General features: G+C 40.6%; 1 protein-coding gene across 3 annotated transcripts in view; it reads right to left on the bottom strand.

Annotated features, from left to right (window-relative positions):
* The window catches only part of nfatc3a (nuclear factor of activated T cells 3a), a 61,800-nt gene that overhangs the window by 33,600 nt on the left and 6,216 nt on the right, over positions 1 to 21,984 (bottom strand). The window contains exons 1-3 of one of the 3 annotated variants that reach the window (XM_015368582.2): positions 19,154 to 19,457; positions 8,540 to 9,674; positions 5,072 to 5,234 (exon numbers count right to left, since the gene is read on the bottom strand). In XM_015368582.2, coding sequence (XP_015224068.2) covers positions 5,072 to 5,234; positions 8,540 to 9,674; positions 19,154 to 19,175 — 1,320 coding nt within the window. In that variant the 5' untranslated portion in view covers positions 19,176 to 19,457. Of the gene's footprint in view, positions 1 to 5,071; positions 5,235 to 8,539; positions 9,675 to 18,870; positions 18,971 to 19,153; positions 19,458 to 21,984 lie in introns of those variants that run through there. The other 2 variants (XM_069181173.1, XM_006641515.3) reach the window with 2 other exon arrangements.

Raw genomic sequence — 21,984 nt, 5'->3', positions numbered from 1 at the left:
ATCCCATCGGGATCATCAGGAGTGAGACTGAAAAAAAAAGCCATAAACTTCTGAAGCTAAAAAACAAAACAAACACGCAGTGCAATGATAGCTGCATTGGTGTTTTACCTCTAAAGGAATCCAGTATGCACAGCTCTGCATGGTGAATGGAGTGCCACATGTTTCAATGATTGACTGTAGGTAAACCTTCCCATGAGTAACACTACACTTTCTCACACAAGGCGCCCGCTGCTCTGTGCGGGGAGGCTGCCAAGCTGTGTCTCTGTGTTTCTGTATCGTTTCCATGGCAAGGGTCAGTCTGTGCGTAAGCAGAACTGCAGTCAGATGGCCAAAGACTGAAGGGCAGCACAGAATATGGTAAAAGCTCCCACAACACCGATTTCTAACATTACTGTTACCATACTGCCAGTCGCATCAGTGGACCCCTTAAGAGTATACAAGAGCCCCCCAGCAATAAACAGAGCCCATTCATCGTTCGAGCTAGTGTCAGAAATCTTCAATTATTTTTGAACACAAGACTAATTAAGTTATATTAAACAAATGCACATACTCATACGTCTAACGTCTATTATTAAGCGTCTACTAAACCCGTTTCCAGCACTGTTCTCTGTAAAATGGTGGTTCCGAATACAGACAACACACACTACAGCACACAATAGAGTAGTGACTGAGTATGAAAGTAAACAAACAGAACTGTACCTCTATCTTGTTAAAAAAACAACAAATATATCAAAGAAATCCCCTTCCGGTCTCGATAATGACATTGTAGAGTAGTATCTTCTATTTATTTTCTAATCCCTGTGAAATAAAATCTATTTCAAGTAACAAGCATACTTCCTTTAACCTATTAAAATGAAAATGATTTTCATTATTTCAAGGTTATGACTGCATTCATGAGGTACTTTTAAACTAACAAAGGCCCAGTGTACATACGTGATACAGTGAAGCGATAAGGCAAAGTTCAAAGTCATTAATGCCTTTTTATTTTGCCTTTTGTCAAGGAACAGGAGATTGTGCCTCTCACCCTAAAGGACTGGCAGAGCAAGGGCCTAACTGTCATAGAAACAACAAAATTACTACACACGAAATATGCTCTTGGGCCTCATATTCCATAAGCTAGCATAGTTTACCTCTGGAAACCTCCAGAAACTGAACTGAACAATATGGCCTCACACGTATTTTCAAGCTAATAAACACAATAAAAGTATGTTGACATTTTGTGCTTCACTGCAGTACTTGGATGATGCTCCACGTGACTGGTGACTTCAGCCGAACACTGTTGGGAAATGCATAAACTCAAAAACCTCAACTTACTTCCTCACTGCTTTGCAAACGTAACATGAAAGAAACAAAACAGTTTCCCGTTACAGTGTACAGCACTCTAGCGATGCTCAGGCTGAACAGTGGATGTTAAAGGCGCTGGATTTGAATGACGGGCAGCCTGGCTGGAGACTGTGCCCCAGCAGGAGGCTCGTATGAAGAAGCCCACTTGTTCCTCTTGCTGTCAGAAAGCACAGTAAGCTGATTACATACACACATGGAATCCCCTGCTAAACCAGCTATGGGTTTACAAGTCTCCTAGCAACAGGTATGATGAAATGGTCCACCCCATGTAATCTGAATAAGCCTGAACTGTCTTGCAGCACAGAAAAGAGTGAATTGCGTATCATACAAGGACTACATCATAGGATTTATCACTAATCAAGGGTAAATCACCAGTAATAAGCAATAATCACAGAAAGAATCTATATATTTCTGTTTCCAAGCATAAATTGTAAACACTATTACCTCTTCATCCCTATATTTTCTTGCAATATCCTTGCATGGCCAAACTAGTAAGACTCTGTACAGTTCAGAGCTACTGTAGCGCAAAAAATGACCCTTTTCTCTTTTGATTTCATTCTTCACAAATACAGGTGGTTTATGTGAAACAGATCTTTTCCTAAAGATCACTGACAGAGTTGTATTACACTTTCTCATAAAACTTCTATCAGCTCATGTCAGGAGACGACCTTACCAGGACAAATGTAATGCCTGAAACCACCCAACTGGGTCAGGCCACACTATATGGGGAGAAAGGAAACCTCAAAGACTGTCAGTTAAAAAGACAGCACACAACAGAACTCTGAGGTCCACAACTGAGGCAATCAATAAAACCTGAATTCTCTCCTCAGAATTATGAGCAGCAAAACATTCACTTTTATTTATTAGATGTTTTTATATTCTGCAGCAAGCCAGCACAAAGCTGTAAAAAGGCTGTATAACTATCATTTTGAAGACAGTTTTTTAGTCTTTAGCTCTGCCAAATCTTTCCTGTTCATATAGGAAACCTGTCTTAACAAAAAAACAAAAAATCAGCTACTAAGCCTGCTGTACTTACCACAAATTTTATGCAAAGGCAAGCAAGATCTATGGCCTAGCCTTATTATGAAGTATGCACACTGGATAGGGTACATGGAGGAGGCACCTCTTTAAGGAAATGCCACAATATTGAGAACATAAAGTGTACTGCTTGAGTTATTAATAATGCATTTCATCACCCCAGGGTATCTTACACACAAAACAACACAATGGCCTCTTTCCCAGTTTCATGGTTTGTTTGTTGCTGACTCAGCAGCTTTATGCCACTTTCATCTCTCTGATAACCACACAAGGAAGCTCCTCCAGCCAGTGCACTTGATGTACAGTCTGGCCTCAATCCAGACCTGCTGTATCTCGTCAGTCTCTGACACTACATGGAGAAGCGACAGGAGTCCTACGCAGGCAGGCAAAAATTCCTACCGATAGCCCCAGAGCTCCAGTCCTGAGTACATAATAACTGCACAACAACTATTTGTTGAAAAAGATGTGAAATCTGGTGGCTCATGAGGAAAAGTAACCAAGGTGGTGAAAGCAATTTAAGACAGTTGGCAGTGGTTGAGTTTAAAATGTGGACTTTTGGGAATTCTGTGCAGAAAACCTAAAAATTCTCCACACACATTCTTTAATTTCTGCTCATGACATTTTGAAGATTCTGCAAAACTATGCATATTTTATCAAGATATCACAAAGATATCAAGATAACAAAAGCACTGCTTTTTGTATGCTCCCATTTCATATGACCTTTGGGAATCCTGCTTACTGAACAATCACACTCTTTGCTTCCTCAATGGTTGAACAAGAGCTAACTCCTGCAGTTGCCACTGTTGTAATTCTGTCTCTGCAGTGAGAAATAACAGAGGAACTGTAGGTGATTCCCCCCTTTACTAACTTGCCAAACTAGCCCAAGGAAACCGCAATGCTCGTTTAGTCATGACTTTACTAGTTTTAGGAATGAAATATTACAGGTTGTGTCAAAAACTATGTAACCAACAATCAACAAAAAAATTCCTTCACACCATCTGATTGGCTAATTAATATAAATCTTTGATTTTGGACACTCTTAGCCTGTCGAATATCCCTTTGTCCTTTAGAAAGCTCATTTTGACCCAACTGACTACTTTAGGAAGTGCGTTTTCCTGAATGTCACAGTATTTTACCATCTGATTCCTAAGATGTCCAACTCGATTTTATATTACAACATTACAAACTGTAAAATGTTGTTTTTTTACTACTCATGCAGCAGAAGTGAGTATGCACACATAAATACTTAATATTCCTAAAAATTCCAAAACATTAATTCTGTAGGAGTACAGTATCTACTCCTGGGTCCCATGGAACCACTGCACAACTGAGAAAGAGAACAGCAAAAGGGACAGCTGATTGTTTAGGTTGTGGGTTTTTTTCACTCAAAGAATCAAAGTAAACATTTTTTGCAAATGGTTAAATTAGCTTATTATCATTATTTTAACACTTCATCTAAAGATGTATATTAAAGCTACAAGCAGTTAAGTGCTAACAAAAGTGCCCAACTTTATTCAAGGATAAATGTCTACTTTCCAAAAACAAGACTTCATTCTTAAGTGAAGATCTTTAGTGGCGATGAGCCCACACTGTACCTCACACGCAATAATTTTCACATCTCCCATGAGAAATAAAGAATACCTTCATTAAATATATTGCATCAGTAACCTAAAAACACTTAACTGAGTTGTTATAATATAAATTATTATTCATAAAGCAAATCATTCCTTCCAGCTGCAAAACGGCAAGTTCAGTGCAACTGATATTACATCATTATTAGCATGACAGGCTGGTGTTGCAGATCTTACTGCAATCAGTTCTGCTACTCAGAAACCTGCTGGTTTGTTACATATGAGGGAATACTGAAGGTAATTTTAAAGTTCCTTGTTGAAAATTACACACAACAGGTGGGAAAATGAGTACTGAACCAATTCATTATGTTTTTATCTAAATTATGCATCTTCACACCCTGACTAGCTGGAACCAGGTACTGTGGTTTATAGGGGGTTAATTATTAGCCGTGGCTAATTTCAGGATAAAGATCTGTCGACAACACAATTCATTAGACATGGGAGACGTGGGAAAGCAGAGAGGCTCCTGAAGAAAAAGGAAATAATCCCATGACCAGTAGCAAATAATACAGAGTTGGCCATCTGAAAAACACAGAGTGGATAGCAAGAAACCTGTGGGACGCTTCCCTGTCAAAACCACCTGAACCATAAACAGGATTGAAATGCTGGAGCTCCTGGAAAGCAAAAACGCATAACAGGTGCAGAAATACTCACAGACTGAATTGCTGTGAAATGTAAAAGAACCCATTTTTATTCCTGAACTGCTAACATTTAGAGATCTGTCCTCTCTAAACTAAACTAATATCTCTATTCTCTCCTATATTGTAACATAGCAGTGATTGCACCTTCATTAGGGTTTGTGGGTATGTAAGACTACTGTCATCTAACAGAAGGCCACTATCCCCAGAGCCATTAAATATTTACAATCTGCCTACAAGGATCTCCCAGACTTCTCAATGAAAGACAAGAATGAGGCTGAAAACCTACCTGTCCCTAGGATCAAATGACAGAAACCTGGTTCATTCACACTGTGTCGAGGCATGCTTTTAAAAGCACATTGCTGGTTGCAAGCCTGAACGAGTATTATCCAGATTTCCAGTAGAGCCTGGACACCTCACCTTGACCACAGGATGTCCCCCAGAAGCTGCTTTAACTGCCCCTCGACTCCCCTCGGTCTCATAATGAGCTCTGTGGTGTGTCTTGGGATGGACCTCGATTTTCAGCTCGTACTGCCCAAACTGGCTGGGCAGGGGCCAGTCCAGTGGAGGCAAGGACGAAGTCCTGGAAGAAGACATAAGAAGCATCATTGCAGCATATACACAAGTGTCACCACAGTGTCCAACTGTCTTCTAAAGTGAAGAGGAGCAACTGTCTATTTACTTCATTCAGAGGAGGAGACGAATGCATGCTTGCCACTTGAGCTGCATACAAAATGGGGCTACGTGCTCCTATCAATTTGGTAAGTGAGACGGATCAAAGGGCCTCATCTCGTGTGTCACCTTTCTTCTTATCTTTCTCCATACTAGTTTTGTTTTTCAGAAATTGCAGCCTAGAGTACTTATTTCTAGTCATCCAAAAAACTGACTGAAGCTACAGTATGTAACACCAGAATTTCTACAGTTCATGATGCACAATGATGAACTGTCCCGAAGCTCCAATTACAGCAAACCAGCATTATGACTGAATTCTCCAAAACAAAATGGCTTTGTGAACATATTTCTGCCATGGCTATTAGAGGTTCATGCTTCGGCTGTATGTAATTACAATTTAGTTAACCTTAAAATAAATACACAGCAGCCGCTTATGGTATGACATCAAAAACTCACCTAAAATGAGTGGCAGTCAAGCTGTATAAATCATTTTGACAAAAATGTGAGCTGGCCTGTATGGAAAGTGCACCACACTGCATTCTTTATATTCCTCTGTTGATTCTTACCTTTACAGCGCTTATTTATTGAGGCTCTAGTCCTATTTGAACAGCTGCATGAAAAAAACACTGATCCACTGGAACCCCAGAGAGCTTTTGCAACGACCTCCCATTCCATTCGGTTTGTATAGGACGTTAAACCTACACCTATAGTTTTAAATATATTACTTTTTCCTCAGTGAAAGAGCATGCTGTTGTATTATACAAAAAACAAAAAGATGTTGGGCCAATTTTCCACCAACATTTGGCATTCAGACAGTACAGGTGTTTCTGCTCTATTTACAGTTACAGGATGACAGGGCTTCCTCCCCACTGTAGCTGCAATATGTTATAGGAAATAACGTCCTACTGATTGAACCTAGTCTCTTCAACGATACTCTGTATCCCTTTAGAAACAAGGCAACTGACCCGGTAACGGAATTTTGCTCTACTTTTAATAATTCAATAGCCGATAAACAAATGTTACAGAATTCTATTGACTTGATAGTGATCAATATTTTTTTCTCTATTGATTTATTAAGTGAAAAAGAAAAGTAAAAAAAGATAGCAGTAACTATAGCTATTTTGTGTTACTCAAGCAGTAGTTGTATCAGGGTAGAATATTGCCAATACCACAGAAGATTCTTACAATGTATACTAACCAATCTGAACAACAACTTTCACCAGCCAATGGAAGGAACTGACATTTTAAATGCTGATGTTAACTTCAGCTACTGCATTCCTCTCACCTACTTACTATGGGTTCTTTGTTTATTTTATCAGATCATGGCAATGCATCAAAACTAACTTGACCTGCAAATTCAGGCACATGAAGCAAACGTCTGCAGGAAAATCACATGCAAACTGCATCAACTCTAGAAGCAAGTTCCTTTCTCAACATCACTGAGATATTGGCCACAGAGAAAGTAATTCTATTTAACCAAGCTATCGACATATTTTCTAAAAAAAAAAAAGAAACATGGCAGGCAAGAGACTCATTTCTTTTTTGACATTCAAGATGGTTAAAAAATTTCACAAATTGTCTCCCAAATAAAATTAGCTTTTATTTTGCCAAAAATAAAGTTTGCCAGCGACACCTTTATCCAAAAGCTTCAGCTACCATTTCATTGCACAGAGGACGCAGAGCTACGTGCTCTAGCTTTGAGAAGCACATACTCCAGAATGACATAACCAGGCATTCACTTTTTCAAACCCACTCAATGTGGTAAAACCTCAACCTCAGGGTGGAGGACAAGGTGAAGATTGCTGGGGACATGCTCATGCTGTGTTCCCAAAAGGGTCTCCGTCACCCAACCAGCATGAGCATGTGTCTGAAGAGACTAATGAGACACGAGACACAAAAAATGTGAAGCTGGCAGCAGCAATCTCATGACTGAAATAAAGCAGCCTTTCCTTGAGGCCACTCCACATCTCACAGGTGGCTAGGACTCCAACATTTTAAACCCTTTTGATTGCTCTGAGGTAGAAACAGATCCAAACTTTGCCCTGCCATCCACTGTGAAAGGAGAATTTCAAGGAAACAGCACAATGCCCTCTCACCAACACAAGTCAGATTTGTAAAATATCTCAGTTTTAAACAATCAAATTGCCAAGTAGGTGCATTTTAGAGTTTATAATTCTATACATGGCTTTCTTTTGAAGATAATGGCTTTCTGGGGCTGGGGGCTGATGTTTCAGCAAATATCTGAAAATAAAAGTGATTTTGCATGGAATATTGAGGGCATCAATCAGTAAAGTAATTGTCTGGACTACAATTCGTGAAACAGCAACTACTGTATCTCTCAAACCTGAATTCTGAAGCACTGGCACAATTTATAATCAATTTGAACAGTTAACAGAAGGGGCTGGTGACTCTGCACTTTGACTCAGGCTTTATAGTTTATGTGTTGGCTAGCCCTCGCAACACTGGTTTTCTTTTTCTTATTTTACCAGTTGACATTTATTTATTATCACCCTCCAAATCCTCTTTGTGGTGGAAATCGTACAGCATGTTTTTGCCAGATAAAAAATGTGCCTGCTTGACCAATTGACAGAAAAAGCACTTTGAACCATAAAATTTACTGATGATGAAATTTGAGTTATGGACACTGAAAAACAACTGCTTTATGTTGAATTATATGGAACTTATGCAATTTCCTATGTTAGAAGGAAGGTACTGAGTCAGCATGATCGCAGATTATACATTTCCAGGATGAGAGTTAGGTTTTTGCAGACTAGAACTGTAGCGTTCCAATAGCTTTCCCTTAAAATATGCGTTTATTGGGCTAGAAGGTAGAAAGGCTGATTACTTCCACACATTCAAAAGCTTGTCAAAGAAAATGAATATGACTTACAATTAAGTTATAAAAACTTAGTTTAATATTAGTAATTTATTAACTAGCAAGTGATTAATGTGTCATAAGTGTTTTCTAGTTGAAGTGATAATTCAAGGTACTTTTGAGTAAGTCTCTGGGAGCCCCGCCCCTTATTTTATAATGAACTGACTGGAGCACTGCACATGGAAATGCAAAATTCTCAGTGGGAGTTTTGAAAGAGTTTGCTAAATAACATCAGGCTGAGTCATGCAATGTGGAAAGTTGAGGTTCTGAACACTAGTCACCTTGGAATAAATTATGAATATTTTAAAAAATGTGAAACCACACCGAAAAGGTTCACTTACCGAAAAATAGGCGTATGGCCTGGTTTTGGTTTGTTCCAAGTGAAGGGAGAAGGGACAGAAAGGAACTGCTCTCCTGGCCCGTCCTTCTTCAGACTGTGAGCGGGGTCGTCCACAGGGGATTCCAGAGAGGGAGACATGCTTCCTGGCTCTTCCAGGCAGTGCTCCCCCTTCCCTGGCAATATCGCCGTCTGATCCTGAGAGGTCTTCCTGGTTTTGGAGGGAATGTCTGCCTCTGAGGGGCAGCACTGGAAGGACGAGACGCCTGGGCTGAGCCCTGCCGGGTTGTGCAGGGAGGGGCTGCTTATCCACGTGTCCTCGGTCACACTGCCACGAGGGGAGTGGCCGGGGGACGGACTTGGGGAGTGGTGGGGTGACAGGGAGCTGGGGTAGCAGATATCGGCGCTGGAGTGGCGCCTCTTCCCACACGGCGAGGTGGGCCGGGAAGAGGGCCTAGAAGCTGGCCTTGGACTCAGCCAGTTCTCGTCTGTGATACTGGTTCGGGGAGAGTGGCAGGGGGACTGCCTGGGGGACAGCGAGTGGGTGAAAGTGTAATGGGGCTGCCAGGGCTCATCCCCGGCGCAAGCCCTGGGGGAGCCGCCGGGCGAGGCCAGCGGGGAGCCCAGTGTGAAGCGGGCAGCCGCTTCGTTGAGCTCCGAGTCAACATCATCATACACGTGGGAGAAGGACTCACACGAGGAAGCGTCCGAGAACCAGCTCCTGGAAGAAATGCTGCTGGCAGGGCTGGGGCTTAAGGAAGAATCCCTGTAAGAGTGGTCAAGAGGAAGATAGAGATGGTCCCTTGATAAAGTTCTATCATGGTAATCACTCTCCGGGCCATTAGCTTGAAGTTCAACTGCATTTGCCTCAATGCCTTGGTGGCAATTGGGAGAAATGGAGGTTATTTGAATGCTTGGGCACTCGAAGGCTTTGGGTCCGGTCATGGGGCTGTACTTGCTGCCCTGGACGTCACAGCTGGGGTCATAGTTCTTGTGTGCCTGCAGCCGAGGTGGCGGTGAAATAACAGGAGAGTGAGACTGCAGGCCATGACGAGGGATCCCGATGGGCTGGTTGACCACAGACTGGGGCTGATCGACGTTGAAGATGTAGAAGGATGTGCTGTCATCCGTTTCGAGATCTAAGGGGGGGATGAAAGGAAGAAAAAACAGCATATCAAGGGAACAGCAGAGTACAATTCTGAGAAAAAATTGATTTATAATATGACACAGAGCACAAGATTGCACATTAAAATAGTAATACTTAAACTACTGATTAGTCATTATAATGACTACAAAAGTCAACTAAAATGCACCTTGAATTCAACGTTAATGAAGGGGGATTATTACAAAGTACCCTGCAAGAGTTTGAGAACTAATTTGAACACATACCATTATTTGATTAAGATGAAAAGCACACGAAATAATACCCAGCGTACAATCAGAGATAAAACAAGAGCCAAAGCACTTCTCAAATATCCATTATAAAAAAGTAAATAAAACAGTAATGGAGAAATATTATGGTGAATTTTCTTTGAAATTTGCATTCAAGCAAATTAAAAATCAATAAAAGTCACCAGACTGTCTCATAACAGCCCTTTTCCAAATTCCATTTAAAAATCCAAGCAGCGCCAGCAAGGTGAAGGGATGAAGCAAAAAGAATTACAACTTTTATCAGGCTCTCTTAGGAGTGAATTATCAGGTGAACTTTAAATGGATAAAAGCCACCGTTTGCAAACAGGCTGCAACAATTGCCACTGCACCTGCTGAACTACAACACAATAAAAGCCATACTAAAGTGAAATAAAGATTTCCCCATAAAGGATGGAAGGCGTGCTTTCATTCAGCAGGAGGACTGGTGAACAAAGGTACTCAGGAAACAAATTCACACAACTGTGTGTTCTCGTGGCTGTCAACACTGCCTTGGCGCTGTGCTATTAATAACGCAGCTCGCACAGCCTGCCGCCCACACGCTGTCCTGAACACGGGACACACCGGGTAAAAAGACAAGACGCCAGTGGCCTACCAGCGCTGTCACTCCCTCTGCACAGCATGGACAGCACTGTACCTGCTCTGCTTTGTGAAGGGCACATCGAGTCATTGCCATGTCCTCCACTAGTGTATGTCAAACAAAAACAGAGGAAGTGTTTTTCAGACACAAGAGCTTACAATCTTCCCCCACCCCATTCCTCATTCATAACTTCCATGTTTTCAGATAAAAACACAATTACGCGACAATGGCATCAATTACTCAGTTCTGGCCTGTAAATGTTCAAAGCCATTCACGTTGAATTATGTTAGACATGCATGCAATGCTTCACAAAATTACATATAATCATGTAGGAAGTAGGCACTACAAATTCAGTATTATGCACTCTACACTCAAGACTAACTGGCGATAACAACTAACCATTTGAATACAATTGCTGCAATGGAAAAGGATTTATTAACGTTGCGTTGGTTTATAGTGGGAGCCTGTGGTCTGTTGTTCTACTTTAGCCCCTGGGGATCTGTCTGTGAAGTGGAGCTCTCACACCAGGCCAGCTGATACTGTTTAGCCACTAAGTGGACACATATAGCAGAAGTGTCCCTCAGAGTAACCGATTAACCAAGGAGACTGTGGTCTGTCAGTGTCACCCCAGCAAGAACGTATTTTAAAGACAAAAAATTAGCAAGTCAGGAACATCTGCATCTCCCATCAGCTATAGACTGGAATAACAAATTACAGGTATTGTGTCAGGACCATGACTTAAGTAGTCACCAAAGTCCATGGCAGACCTGCAAAACAATGTGGATTCCAGCCTAAAATAAGACAGATGCTTTTCAGAACACTGCCATTATAACATCCCATCAAATTTGAAAAGGGACAACCACCACACTCTTTACAAAATAAAAATCAAAGGATATAACATCCAGTAAGAAGCCACGTACTTCTGTGATGCATTTGTGCAGCAGCTATCAGATGCCAGAACATCCACCCTTATTAGCACTTATGAGTATTACTTAACAATAATTCAATACTCAACTAACACTAACACAATATTGTTATTTTGACCCACAAGAAACAAACAGGACAGAATGGGGTTTTAAAATGATAAATTTATGCCAGATTTAATCAAAACAACAAATATATCATTTAAAATGATAAAAACAGTATACGCAAGATTTAAGCAAAACAACCAATAGCATAAAAAATCATCCATTAATTCTGTAAGGTACCCTGTTAAGTACAGTGTACAAACATCTTTAGGACAAAAACAGAATACTAACTCCTTCTATGGCAGCCAGCAGCACAAACACAATTATTTGCTAAGTGGTTCACCCACTGTATAATTTAAATGTCACTTTGAAAAGAGAAAAATTAGAATGCTCCAGACTCCCCTTTTCACTACCTAATGCAGAACCAATTTAAACAAAATAAATTAAATGAAGAAAAACAAAAGGCAAAACCATGAGGTAGCCTAAATGAAAAGCTGCTCATGAAGCAAAACAAACAGCCTATTTACTGGTAATAAACACACTTAAATGTCCCATGAGCTTCCTCCAGTTCACTGTGCTCTAAATTACAGATCAATTAATAACAGCAGCCATCAAGCATGTTCCCTTTATTAATGATCCTCTTTAATTAAAGCCTAGAAAAAAAGAAAAAAACAATCTGTCTGTTGTTTTTCAGGAAATTCATTTTTTTGTCAGGCTCGACATTAATTAATTTCCCCATCATAAGCAATGATTCACTTGCATGATTTAGCAGAGTAAATGGAAAGAAGAGTGGATGGAATATGTAGCAGACAGGACACCACAGCCTCCTCTTTATTCCCTCAATGGGGGACAGTCTTTTCAGTCACAAGGCAACAATCGAGGGCAGCTTTCCAAAGGACACCAATAGGTCCAAAAAAAAGAAGCATGTGGAGAACTGAGACGTGGCACCACGTGAGGCTTTATAAAGTTTGTCTCCATCACACATCTCTGAACTCCTTCACATTTACACCTCTTCCCTTAGCCTCTGTTCAGCTGAGGCTCGTCCTTTGCTCACTGTTCCTGGGAATAAATCTCAGACTTTCAGTGACCATCCTTTTTTTGTCGCTGCTCCATTATGATGAAATGTCCATTCCCAGACTTCGACTCTCTTCAAATCCAAACCCCAAACTCACCTTTTCACTAGGGCCTGTCTAACTGCCTAACATTCTATCTGTATGAACCTGTATGTTATGTTAATTTTCCTTTTACTTCTTTTGTTTTTTTATCACTGTGTACAGTGTCTTAGCTTTTTTTATAGATAAAAGTTTTTAGTTCTAGCTTTTTATATAGATAAAATAATAATATATTAATAATTTACCTGAAGGACTGCTTTGAAATGGCTAAGACATTTTCATTTTACACCAACTATGAAGGGGTCACCAAGGCAGCAAACAGATGGCAGGGTAACTGAGGAAAATTAGGAAGATGTTAAACTGGGCATAAATGCTCATCAGGCTGCTGTCCTTTTAAAGCCCGGGGAGATGTCCCAAGTCTTAAGGCTCTCCAATCCGCCACTCCCTCCCTCCTCTACCCTACTCCGATTTGCCTGATATGTGACACCAGCCTTGAATTTCAGCTCTGAGGCCAAGTGGGAAAACACCCTGGGAGGCTGGAGCAGACACCTGCTCTGAGTGGAGGGCCTGGGGGGCGTGAGCATATCTTGTCTGGTCAAAAAAATGCCGCCCTGTCGCCTAGCATGGCGAGGCTCTGGTCAGCAAGGTCAGAACGGACATCAGCCTCACATCTAGATCCTTCCACAGACAACAGGTCCAAGCCTGTGCTGAAGCAAAGAGGTTTTAAAACAAATACACAGGAAAATAAATTCAGCATCATAATGATCTCTAACAACAATCACAATAGGTCTTATGTGCCAAATAAAATAGCAAGAATGAAACAAATGCCACCAATGAACAAAACAATACTGGTGAAAAACAATATTAATCATGAGCACTTGTGAAAGTTCAGCATCGAAAGCCCACGACATCTCAAAAATAGTCTGACAAACAGCCAAAGACTTAACCATAAGCGTCATTGATTACTGAAGTACCTACACAGCAGACAGCACATCCAGTTAAATAAAGAACTTTAATAGGCTTTCCCATTCTTAAGCTAATAATAGTGGGAAATCGCAACATGGGTAACAGTCCTCAATGGCTAAGGCTAGTTAATGACACACCAGAGTGAAGCAAGGCTGGGTGTGTGAGGAGCTACAGAGTAATTCGGCTTGGCCCGATGACACAGGCCATGGCGTCTATGTCAGACTCCACGTCACCAGAGGCTTCTTGCAGCCAGATAAAGCACCTAGGATTCAAGCTCCTCAATAAGAAAATCTGTGTCAGAACTCTCCACCTGTTACATAAACTGGTTGCTGAGGTTTGCTCTGATTCTTTCAGCATCCACATCACATACATTATATTCCCTCCCTTAGCAAAAAACAGGAAAAAAATTAGCAATTAGCACCTTGTCTTCCTTTGCCATCTAAATAGAGCTGTTACCAAGAACTAGGAGATTCAGGTTGACTTTGGTTCTGTATGTGCCAAGTTAGTATCTTCCTCTCCCTCTATCCTTTGCAAACAACCTGCAGAAGCAGGGAACAAACTTAATATGCTTTTTTGAAAAAGATCAAGGTAACCCTAGCCAGGCTTTTCTGGAGGACTGGCAGATTAAAAGAGCTCTTCTTACACTTCCCTTTTAATGGCTTTTGTGCTGAAGCTCGTTTCCCCTTTCTATTTCATCCGGCAGCATTCAGACCAGCAGCCTGTCTGCTCTCGAACAGGAGCAGGCCTGGCATAGGGAAGCATCGCACAGCCTGTTCAGGATGTGGCAACATACTAGCTCCAAGGATGAAGCAAGAACCTCCTGCTCCGACTGTATATGGAAAATCCAGCTGGACAGGACATCACTCTGCAGTTAGGCTAACAAAAGTAGCTAACCAGACAACAAAAGAGAGAAAATAAAGCTTCCGTGTTTCTACAAAGAAATCTAATGATTAAAAAAAGCAACAACCGAGGAAGGCTTGCTCAGAGTGTTTTTTATCTGAATCGAATGTTCATCATGGTAAAGTTGCTTTAGGTCTTTCCAAGAATTGCTGGCAAAGTGCCCTGCTTTCTAAATACAGAACCTGGTCTAGTTTACAAACGTCTGCTACATGATGTTACAAATGCACATCTTTAGCACAATTAAAAACTACAGAACACAGCAAAGGAGCCCATTCGACCGACAAAGCTTCAAGCTTGGGTTGCTAGCAGCTAACTGGTCCAAGTATTTCAATACAGCTTCTTCTTGGGAAAAGCCAGGGTATCAATTGTTAAAATATTTCAGGTGGGGAGCTGCGTCAGCATGTGTAGTCTGCAAAGGAACAAGTAATAGGTTTATTCCATGCTGAAAAGAGAAGAGAGAAAACACAACGTTTCGGCTGTGAAGCCTTCTTCAGAAACCTTGCGTTTTCAATCTTCTCAACTGTTAAAATATGCCTCTAACAATACATCTTCAAAGGATGCACAGAACATTGTACATATCAATCACGTTTCAGGACAAGGCTGAAGAGAGAAAAAGAACTGAAACAGTAATTATCCTCTGAGGGAAGCTGACATTTTAGAGAAGCCTACATCGAATCAGAATTTAAGAGAAACAGAGCTTCCCTCTTCCTGCAGCTAAATGCTCTATTTATCATCTTTTATTTTGAAGATGTTAGTATCATTATCAGCCACATTAATAGGAGCAAAGCCTATTTCAAATATTTGACTTGTTTGGAACAAAGGACAAAAAGGTCCCTGTAATTCTTGCAGTACAGATTTAACTTTTGGTAAGCAATAGATGGATGTGGCCATGATTAATCAGTACTTCCTGCAGTGATATAGGTTGTGTTATATCACAAATCACCTGCTGACGTCGACAACTGAAGTGCCACCTAAGCCATCATTAGCATATGTTCAGCTTCTAAAAAAAGCTGCCCAATTAGGGACTGCATGCTGGGACAACATTATGGGATAATAAGCCAGACAGTGACCCTGTGAACAGTTTCTCTTTCTTTTCAAGAATAAGTATTTTGGAGAACTATATTTGACTAATTATTAACTTTAAGGCTCTATTCTATATCAGACTTTAATCAAATATGGACAGAATACAACACATTTAGATAGATCACTTTATTGGACAAGTAAGTTTTCACTTACAAGGAGTATGACTTGGTGAGCTGCACATACACTATACACATACAAACATACCATATATACATAGACACATAAAACACGATATACTTTTCAGAAAGTAAAGGAAAAATATATATTGCATTTCAAGAATATCAGAACTCAACCTACGTGTGATAATCCAATACATATATACATATTTGTAAATGATAAATAAACTTTCCAGAATAAATATCCATAAACAGATAATAATATTATTAATGCACATAATGCCATGGTTGCAAACGAAGTAATCAATATTCAATTTTAATAACACAATTTAAGTAATGTTCAGTGATTAATAGGAGTGATAAATAAGTGTCACTGTCTGAGGAAAAAAGCTGTTTTTGTGTCTTGTTGAACTGGTGCTAATTGACCTAAATGTTGTTTTATTATAGTATAATATTATATTTATTTAATATAGTAAAGTTAACAAGCAACAGAACAGACAAGAGTTTCTCAATTCTTGTGCATTTCTCAAAAATGTAATGAATGTTTTGAATGTCTCTGGACAGACCTGTTAGATGCAATTGAATCGACTAGAAAGAAACCAACCTAAACCATAGCTAAGATGCAAGGATTTGCACAATAAAACTTTAATTTCAGTGGTGATTGTTGTTACAATGGTTATTATTATGATGGTGCAAGCACCTTTATTTCTATTGTCATGAATGAAAGAATCTTTGAGTCACATGACTCAACAATTGGCTACACCAGCCATTAGCTGAAAAACTCACATCTCCTCTACTCCTAACAAAGAGAGAAGCTCCTTCACTTATCAGAAAACAATGTGAATTTGGTTAATTTGTCTCTAATCCCAGTTATCCTCACACAACAAGCTCAGTGCTTTACAGAATCCAAGGGGGCAGCGAGAGCCTGCAATAACCTCCGGGCATATATAACATTCGGGGTTACTGCGTGAGCATGCCGAGTGACATTTAAACATCTGCCATGATTTACTCTACATCTGCCTAAGCTAAACAGCAGACAGACAACCCTTAAGATGAAAAAGAAGAGATATATGACTCAGTGTAACCCAACCCAAATATATAGCCAAAATATCTAAACTGACATGCAAAGAGAGGTCTGGGTAAGAGCAGAGTGCAGGGAGAGCCAGCCTCCTATTGGTGAGGGGGTCAGAACTGCTTGTGGTGCAGACGGAATTCATGCTTTCCAAAGACACGTACAGCAGGACAGCAGGTCCAGAAATGTATCATTTACACGTCCTGAGCAAGCTGGTTTATTCACGTTCACGTTTACTGAGAACATCCACAAGGCGACCAGACAAACTGCACCTTCCAGCACACTAGGAAAAAAGTATCTGCAAAAAAACATCTCAATTTTCACAAATTTAGGAAATTCCTTTAATTATGCTTTACCAACAAACATGGAGGCAAAATCTGTTAAGGATAGCTGCAAAAGAGCTGATAAATAGTAGATTATTCTGTTAAAGATAATTTGTCTAAAAAGTGTTTGAAAGCTCTTTTTCACTGAATAAGCAAATCATACTTAGACTGTCTGCAAGGTGGACAACACAGTTCTTCCACTGAATTGAAATGATCACAATCCCCTTTGATAGAGGGCGATATCTCGAGTGGACCCAGCTATCTATTCAGCCCTGCCTGGACAGGAATGGAAAGACTGCTGAAAGAGCAGGTAGTGAAAAGCAACACTGAGGCAGAAGGCAGGGCTGCACGTGCCATCCCCTCCCTCAAGAGCTTTGTTCTCGTGCTGCGCAGCTTTTTATCTGCTCCTGTTGTGAGTCACACTTTCACTCACAAGGCTGTTTCAACTGGAACAGCTAACTGCCAGCCAGTATTTTAGGCCTGCTGAAAAGCAGTTAATTACACAACGGCAGTCATGAGATGAATTCGATTTGTGCAACCGTGCCTGAAAATGAGTGACAGAAGACACTCTTCTGAGAGGAGAGTAGAAATGGCTCCTGAAGGCCAGACACAGGATAAATGTTCCGGGTACAGAGAGATGAGCAAGGTGTCAGGTGGGCAGGACACTGAATGACAGTTCAACATTTGGAACCATTATCTTCGGCGGTGACAACTTCCCTTCACCACAGACATGGAAAAGTTAACACACTTGATGGAGGTTCAGAAATGAATCTAACAAAGAGTGACCTAAGCTTGGGCAAGTAACAGCATAAGATCTGACAAGTATAGGTACAGGCATATAGGAACAGCTACAGTACAACACAAATTACTTTCTCGCATCACAGATAGAAAAACACACTAAAGTTTCCTTGTCCTGTGATCTCTTCACTCTTTTTAAAAAGCACCAACACAAACCAGTGCATCTAAAAATTGATACATCCTCGTGTGTCTGTAGTCCCTTTTCACAGAGGCCAGTGAGAGTTCCCTCATTACAATGGAAATAATCTTTTAATTTAACTTTATTTAAATAATGTTTTATCTCTACCAAAGGGCAGAAGGTAAGTGATTCAACATTTTCTGGTCACTTTCAAGCACAAATAAAATGAATACCACAAAGTCAAAGAATACCCTTTAGCAGCTTTGTATAAGAGATTAAAAGTATGTATTAATGAAAATTAAACAATTTTAATTTAATAAATACAATTAAGCACAATTTTAATGAAAATATTCTAATGAACCTGATCTGAGAATCTGGTGACTTCTTCACCAGTGCAACACATCCCTGTCATGTTGATACAGTGCAGCCAGCAGTAGCTTCAGTTACACTAAATTTAAACCAGACAAATGCCACACATAGCTTCTCAAGCTTAACTCTAAGGAAACAAACGCATCTCTCATTTTCTAACAGAACTACCGAGCTAAGAAGTGGACGGACACACCAATGAGATGTACTGATTACTCAAATATAAGGATTAATTTTGGTAGAAGAAGTAAAAAAATAATCTCTATACTGTATATTTCTAATGTTATGTTTTGAGTGCCATTATGGTCAATAACTGGTAAAATGAAGAAATACTTTCTTGCCAAGTAAATATGTTTCTTAAAATAAAGTGCCGATTAATCAATACAGCCTCTTTCGGCTCTACTTCTGGCAAAAAGGTCAATCACTTCACCTTGACAAAAGTCTACCAAAAACAAACACCTGTTTCATGTTGCACTGTCACACAGAGAACATAAAGCACACTTACTGTCCCCTCTGCAGAGCACCTTGAAAGCAGTGCCTAAAAGCACATGCTGAGGAAAACAACAGAAATGAAACAAAAAACATATCATTCACATTTATATGAGTGCCATTCAGAGAATGCAACTTAATTCAAACACAGTTCTGGTTTAATGCACTGCACCCAGCTCTCCAACAACTAAACTCCTTCTGGGCAGGATCACACCATGTTCTCTGCGTTTCTGCTCTCATCGCCCTTCAGGGCACACTCGCCTCCGACGCCCGCTCCACTCCCGTTCCCGCACGCTCACCTGGTGATGTGGCACACAGCATTCTTCCTCCTCCTGCACTGGTGTGACAGTCTGTTACTCAAACCACTTTGAAGAGACCTTCTTAGCCCTTATTTAATAAAATTCAAAACCCTGCCGTCTCCCTTCTGGCAGTCCCACCGAGAGCCCAAAATAGTCGACCATGAGAGCGATGTAATTTCAGTCTTTCCCACGACTGGCAAGGCTTTGAAACGGACAGTTAGATGCCGTAAAGTCAAATATCTATAGGCAACGTATATGACGGTACTTAGAGAGAGACAGATTACTCAGTTCCTTAAAAAAAAAACTTTACAGCCTACTTGCCAAACCTGAGCAGGAATGGACGCATGAGGACGAGTGTTCAGACGGGTAGAAGCACTGATGAAGGGGAAAACGAGCTGAAGAACAAGGCAGACTTGCAGCAGTGTTGCTCCCGGCTGCTCCCGAGACTGCAGGGAGCTGTGCACTCACCTCTTCTTAAATTCCACTGCCATCTGAGCAGCACATGGCGTGCCTGGGCAAATTTGATGACTTGGATGTTGTTTAAGAGCCTGGGCCTGTTGCCAAGTCCCTCTGTCTGCTCCTCTTTGACCCAATAAGCACAGTTTCAGACAACACCTATCAATCCTTTCTAACTCAAACCATCTAACCTGTTGTTTCCTGTAGGCATGCATGAATAGATTGACACTTTTCCTCTGTTGGCCTTAAAACCCAGCTCAATAAAGCATCGAGTTCCCCATTCCAAACTAGTGTACACAGAAATAAAGTAACTTCACAAAAGAAACCATCAACCAAAACTATGTAACAATGTTAGAGAGGAAAAAAAGCAAGTGACACTTTTCTTTAGTCATGTTTAGTACTGAATCAAATTATACTTATAATTCACTTTTAAAAATCTTACTTAATATTTGAAATGTGCACCCATGAAATAAAGAAATTATGAAAATTCATACCTATTATGAACACAACAACAGGAGTCCTACCTGAAGTTGAAAACGCACTGCAAGCCTTTACAAACAAGCAATAACGGCATGAATAAAATAAGTTATGGTGATGTTATCATTATGCATATACAGGTCATCACCAAGCTGCTATGGGAATTACCAGGCAGATGACTAATGTTGCCTCCGGGTTAACATTTTTCAAGTGGCTGACACCTAGTGTAAAACTCCAGAGCTCCCTGTTCCAGTAAATTAGTTAGAAACATGTATGCACAGCAATGCTACAATTTGCTCTCCTCCACAACTGTCAGGGCAGCTCCCAACAGGTATGCAGTTAATGGCCTCCCTGTCTCAGGTGAGGCTCCCGTCTACACCAGCACACCTGTGGTAGGTGTGTGCCCTACAGAGCACGCTCAGCACAGGCTTAAGTGTTTGTGCTTCTGCCACCTGGCCTTGCTAATTAACTCCCCCCCACTAACCAGGGAGTGTGAGGGTCCCCACATAGGCAGCCCTGGCTGACTGACAGCACTGCTGTGCACTCATCAGGAAGCAACAGGGTCTGAAAATAAATGACAAATAATAACATCAACGATTAATAGTAATAATTCTGAAGCATACGTTGGAATACCAACAGCACAACACTTCCTTCCAGAGCACTACTGTCATCTCTCAGTCCTCCTTATGCCCTCTTTCACAGCATAGACACAAACCAATGATGTTCACAGATTGTTGCTGAAAGCCGTAGCAGCCCACACTGTTTGTCTGGTAATATTCTACACAATAAATAACCCTACTGGTGTCTTACAAAGCCCACTGAGAGCACAGTCTGTGAAACTGTCAGACTGTTCATCTGTTCTGAACCTACACACTCCCAGCAATAGTGTAGCAAGATGTAAAAAATAATTCATATCATATACTTTGTGTAGAAGCATCTGACAATAAACAATAGGAAAAACTTTGAATTTAAAAGTACTCCATAAGAAATGCCATTAAAAATGACCCATGTTTTTAATGACTGAAAACTACTGCACAGTTCAGAGACTGACAGATTTAGGTTGTGTTAAGGAAAGTAACAACAAAAGGCCCCGTCACCATAAGCACAAAGTCTGGAGTTTGAAACCTCAACTTACTGCACAGCTATGCAGGTTTGCAGGATCATACATGTATGAAAAACGTGGTTGGGTGAAAGGTCTGCTTCTCACAATGCAGCACAGATACCAGCAATCACTCTCCATGTTCAACAACCATGCACACACTACTTAAAATCTTACATATCAACTGCACACACGTTACTTACAATCAATTCACCCCAAAATCAGCCTTGTTGAAAATTTCATACATTAGTTGTTGGACCCTTTTCACTTCTTAACCCCTCAGCAACAGTGCTTTCCTGGCCTTTCCTTTTCATCTTCCATCGATGTACTCTAAAGACGTCCTGCTGAAGACATGCTTACATGCCAGCTGACTGTACTGTAAACTGTTCTGAGTCCTTAAGGTTAGTGGAAAGTTCTGTCATACACCCCCTCCCCCAGCAGAAAAGATGAGCAATGGATTCTGATTTACAGCTACAAAAAGGAAAGGTACCAAATAAAGAGAAGGAGAAGGACAGTGGTATTTTGGAATTAATTAGAAAAGGGAAAACATCTTCCGTCACATCCACTGCTATTTCTTTTTATCGCACCAGTCATTAATAACGACTGGCCTGTGTGAATCTGCCAAGACCGACAGCCCGCAGGGAAAAAACCGTGGCACATTGGTGTTATTGTTCCAGCACAGAATCCAAATCCAGTTTTTCCTTCTTTTTTCTTCCAAGTTGTTCTTTTTTAAACGTATTCTTAAAAAAATGTTTTTAATGGAAATTGTAATTGAGAATTGAGAATCCAGCAAAGAAAT

Source organism: Lepisosteus oculatus, chromosome 20, assembly GCF_040954835.1.
Source record: "Lepisosteus oculatus isolate fLepOcu1 chromosome 20, fLepOcu1.hap2, whole genome shotgun sequence".
Taxonomy (NCBI): Eukaryota; Metazoa; Chordata; class Actinopteri; order Semionotiformes; family Lepisosteidae; genus Lepisosteus; species Lepisosteus oculatus.
This window is presented reverse-complemented; position numbering and strand designations above follow the sequence as displayed.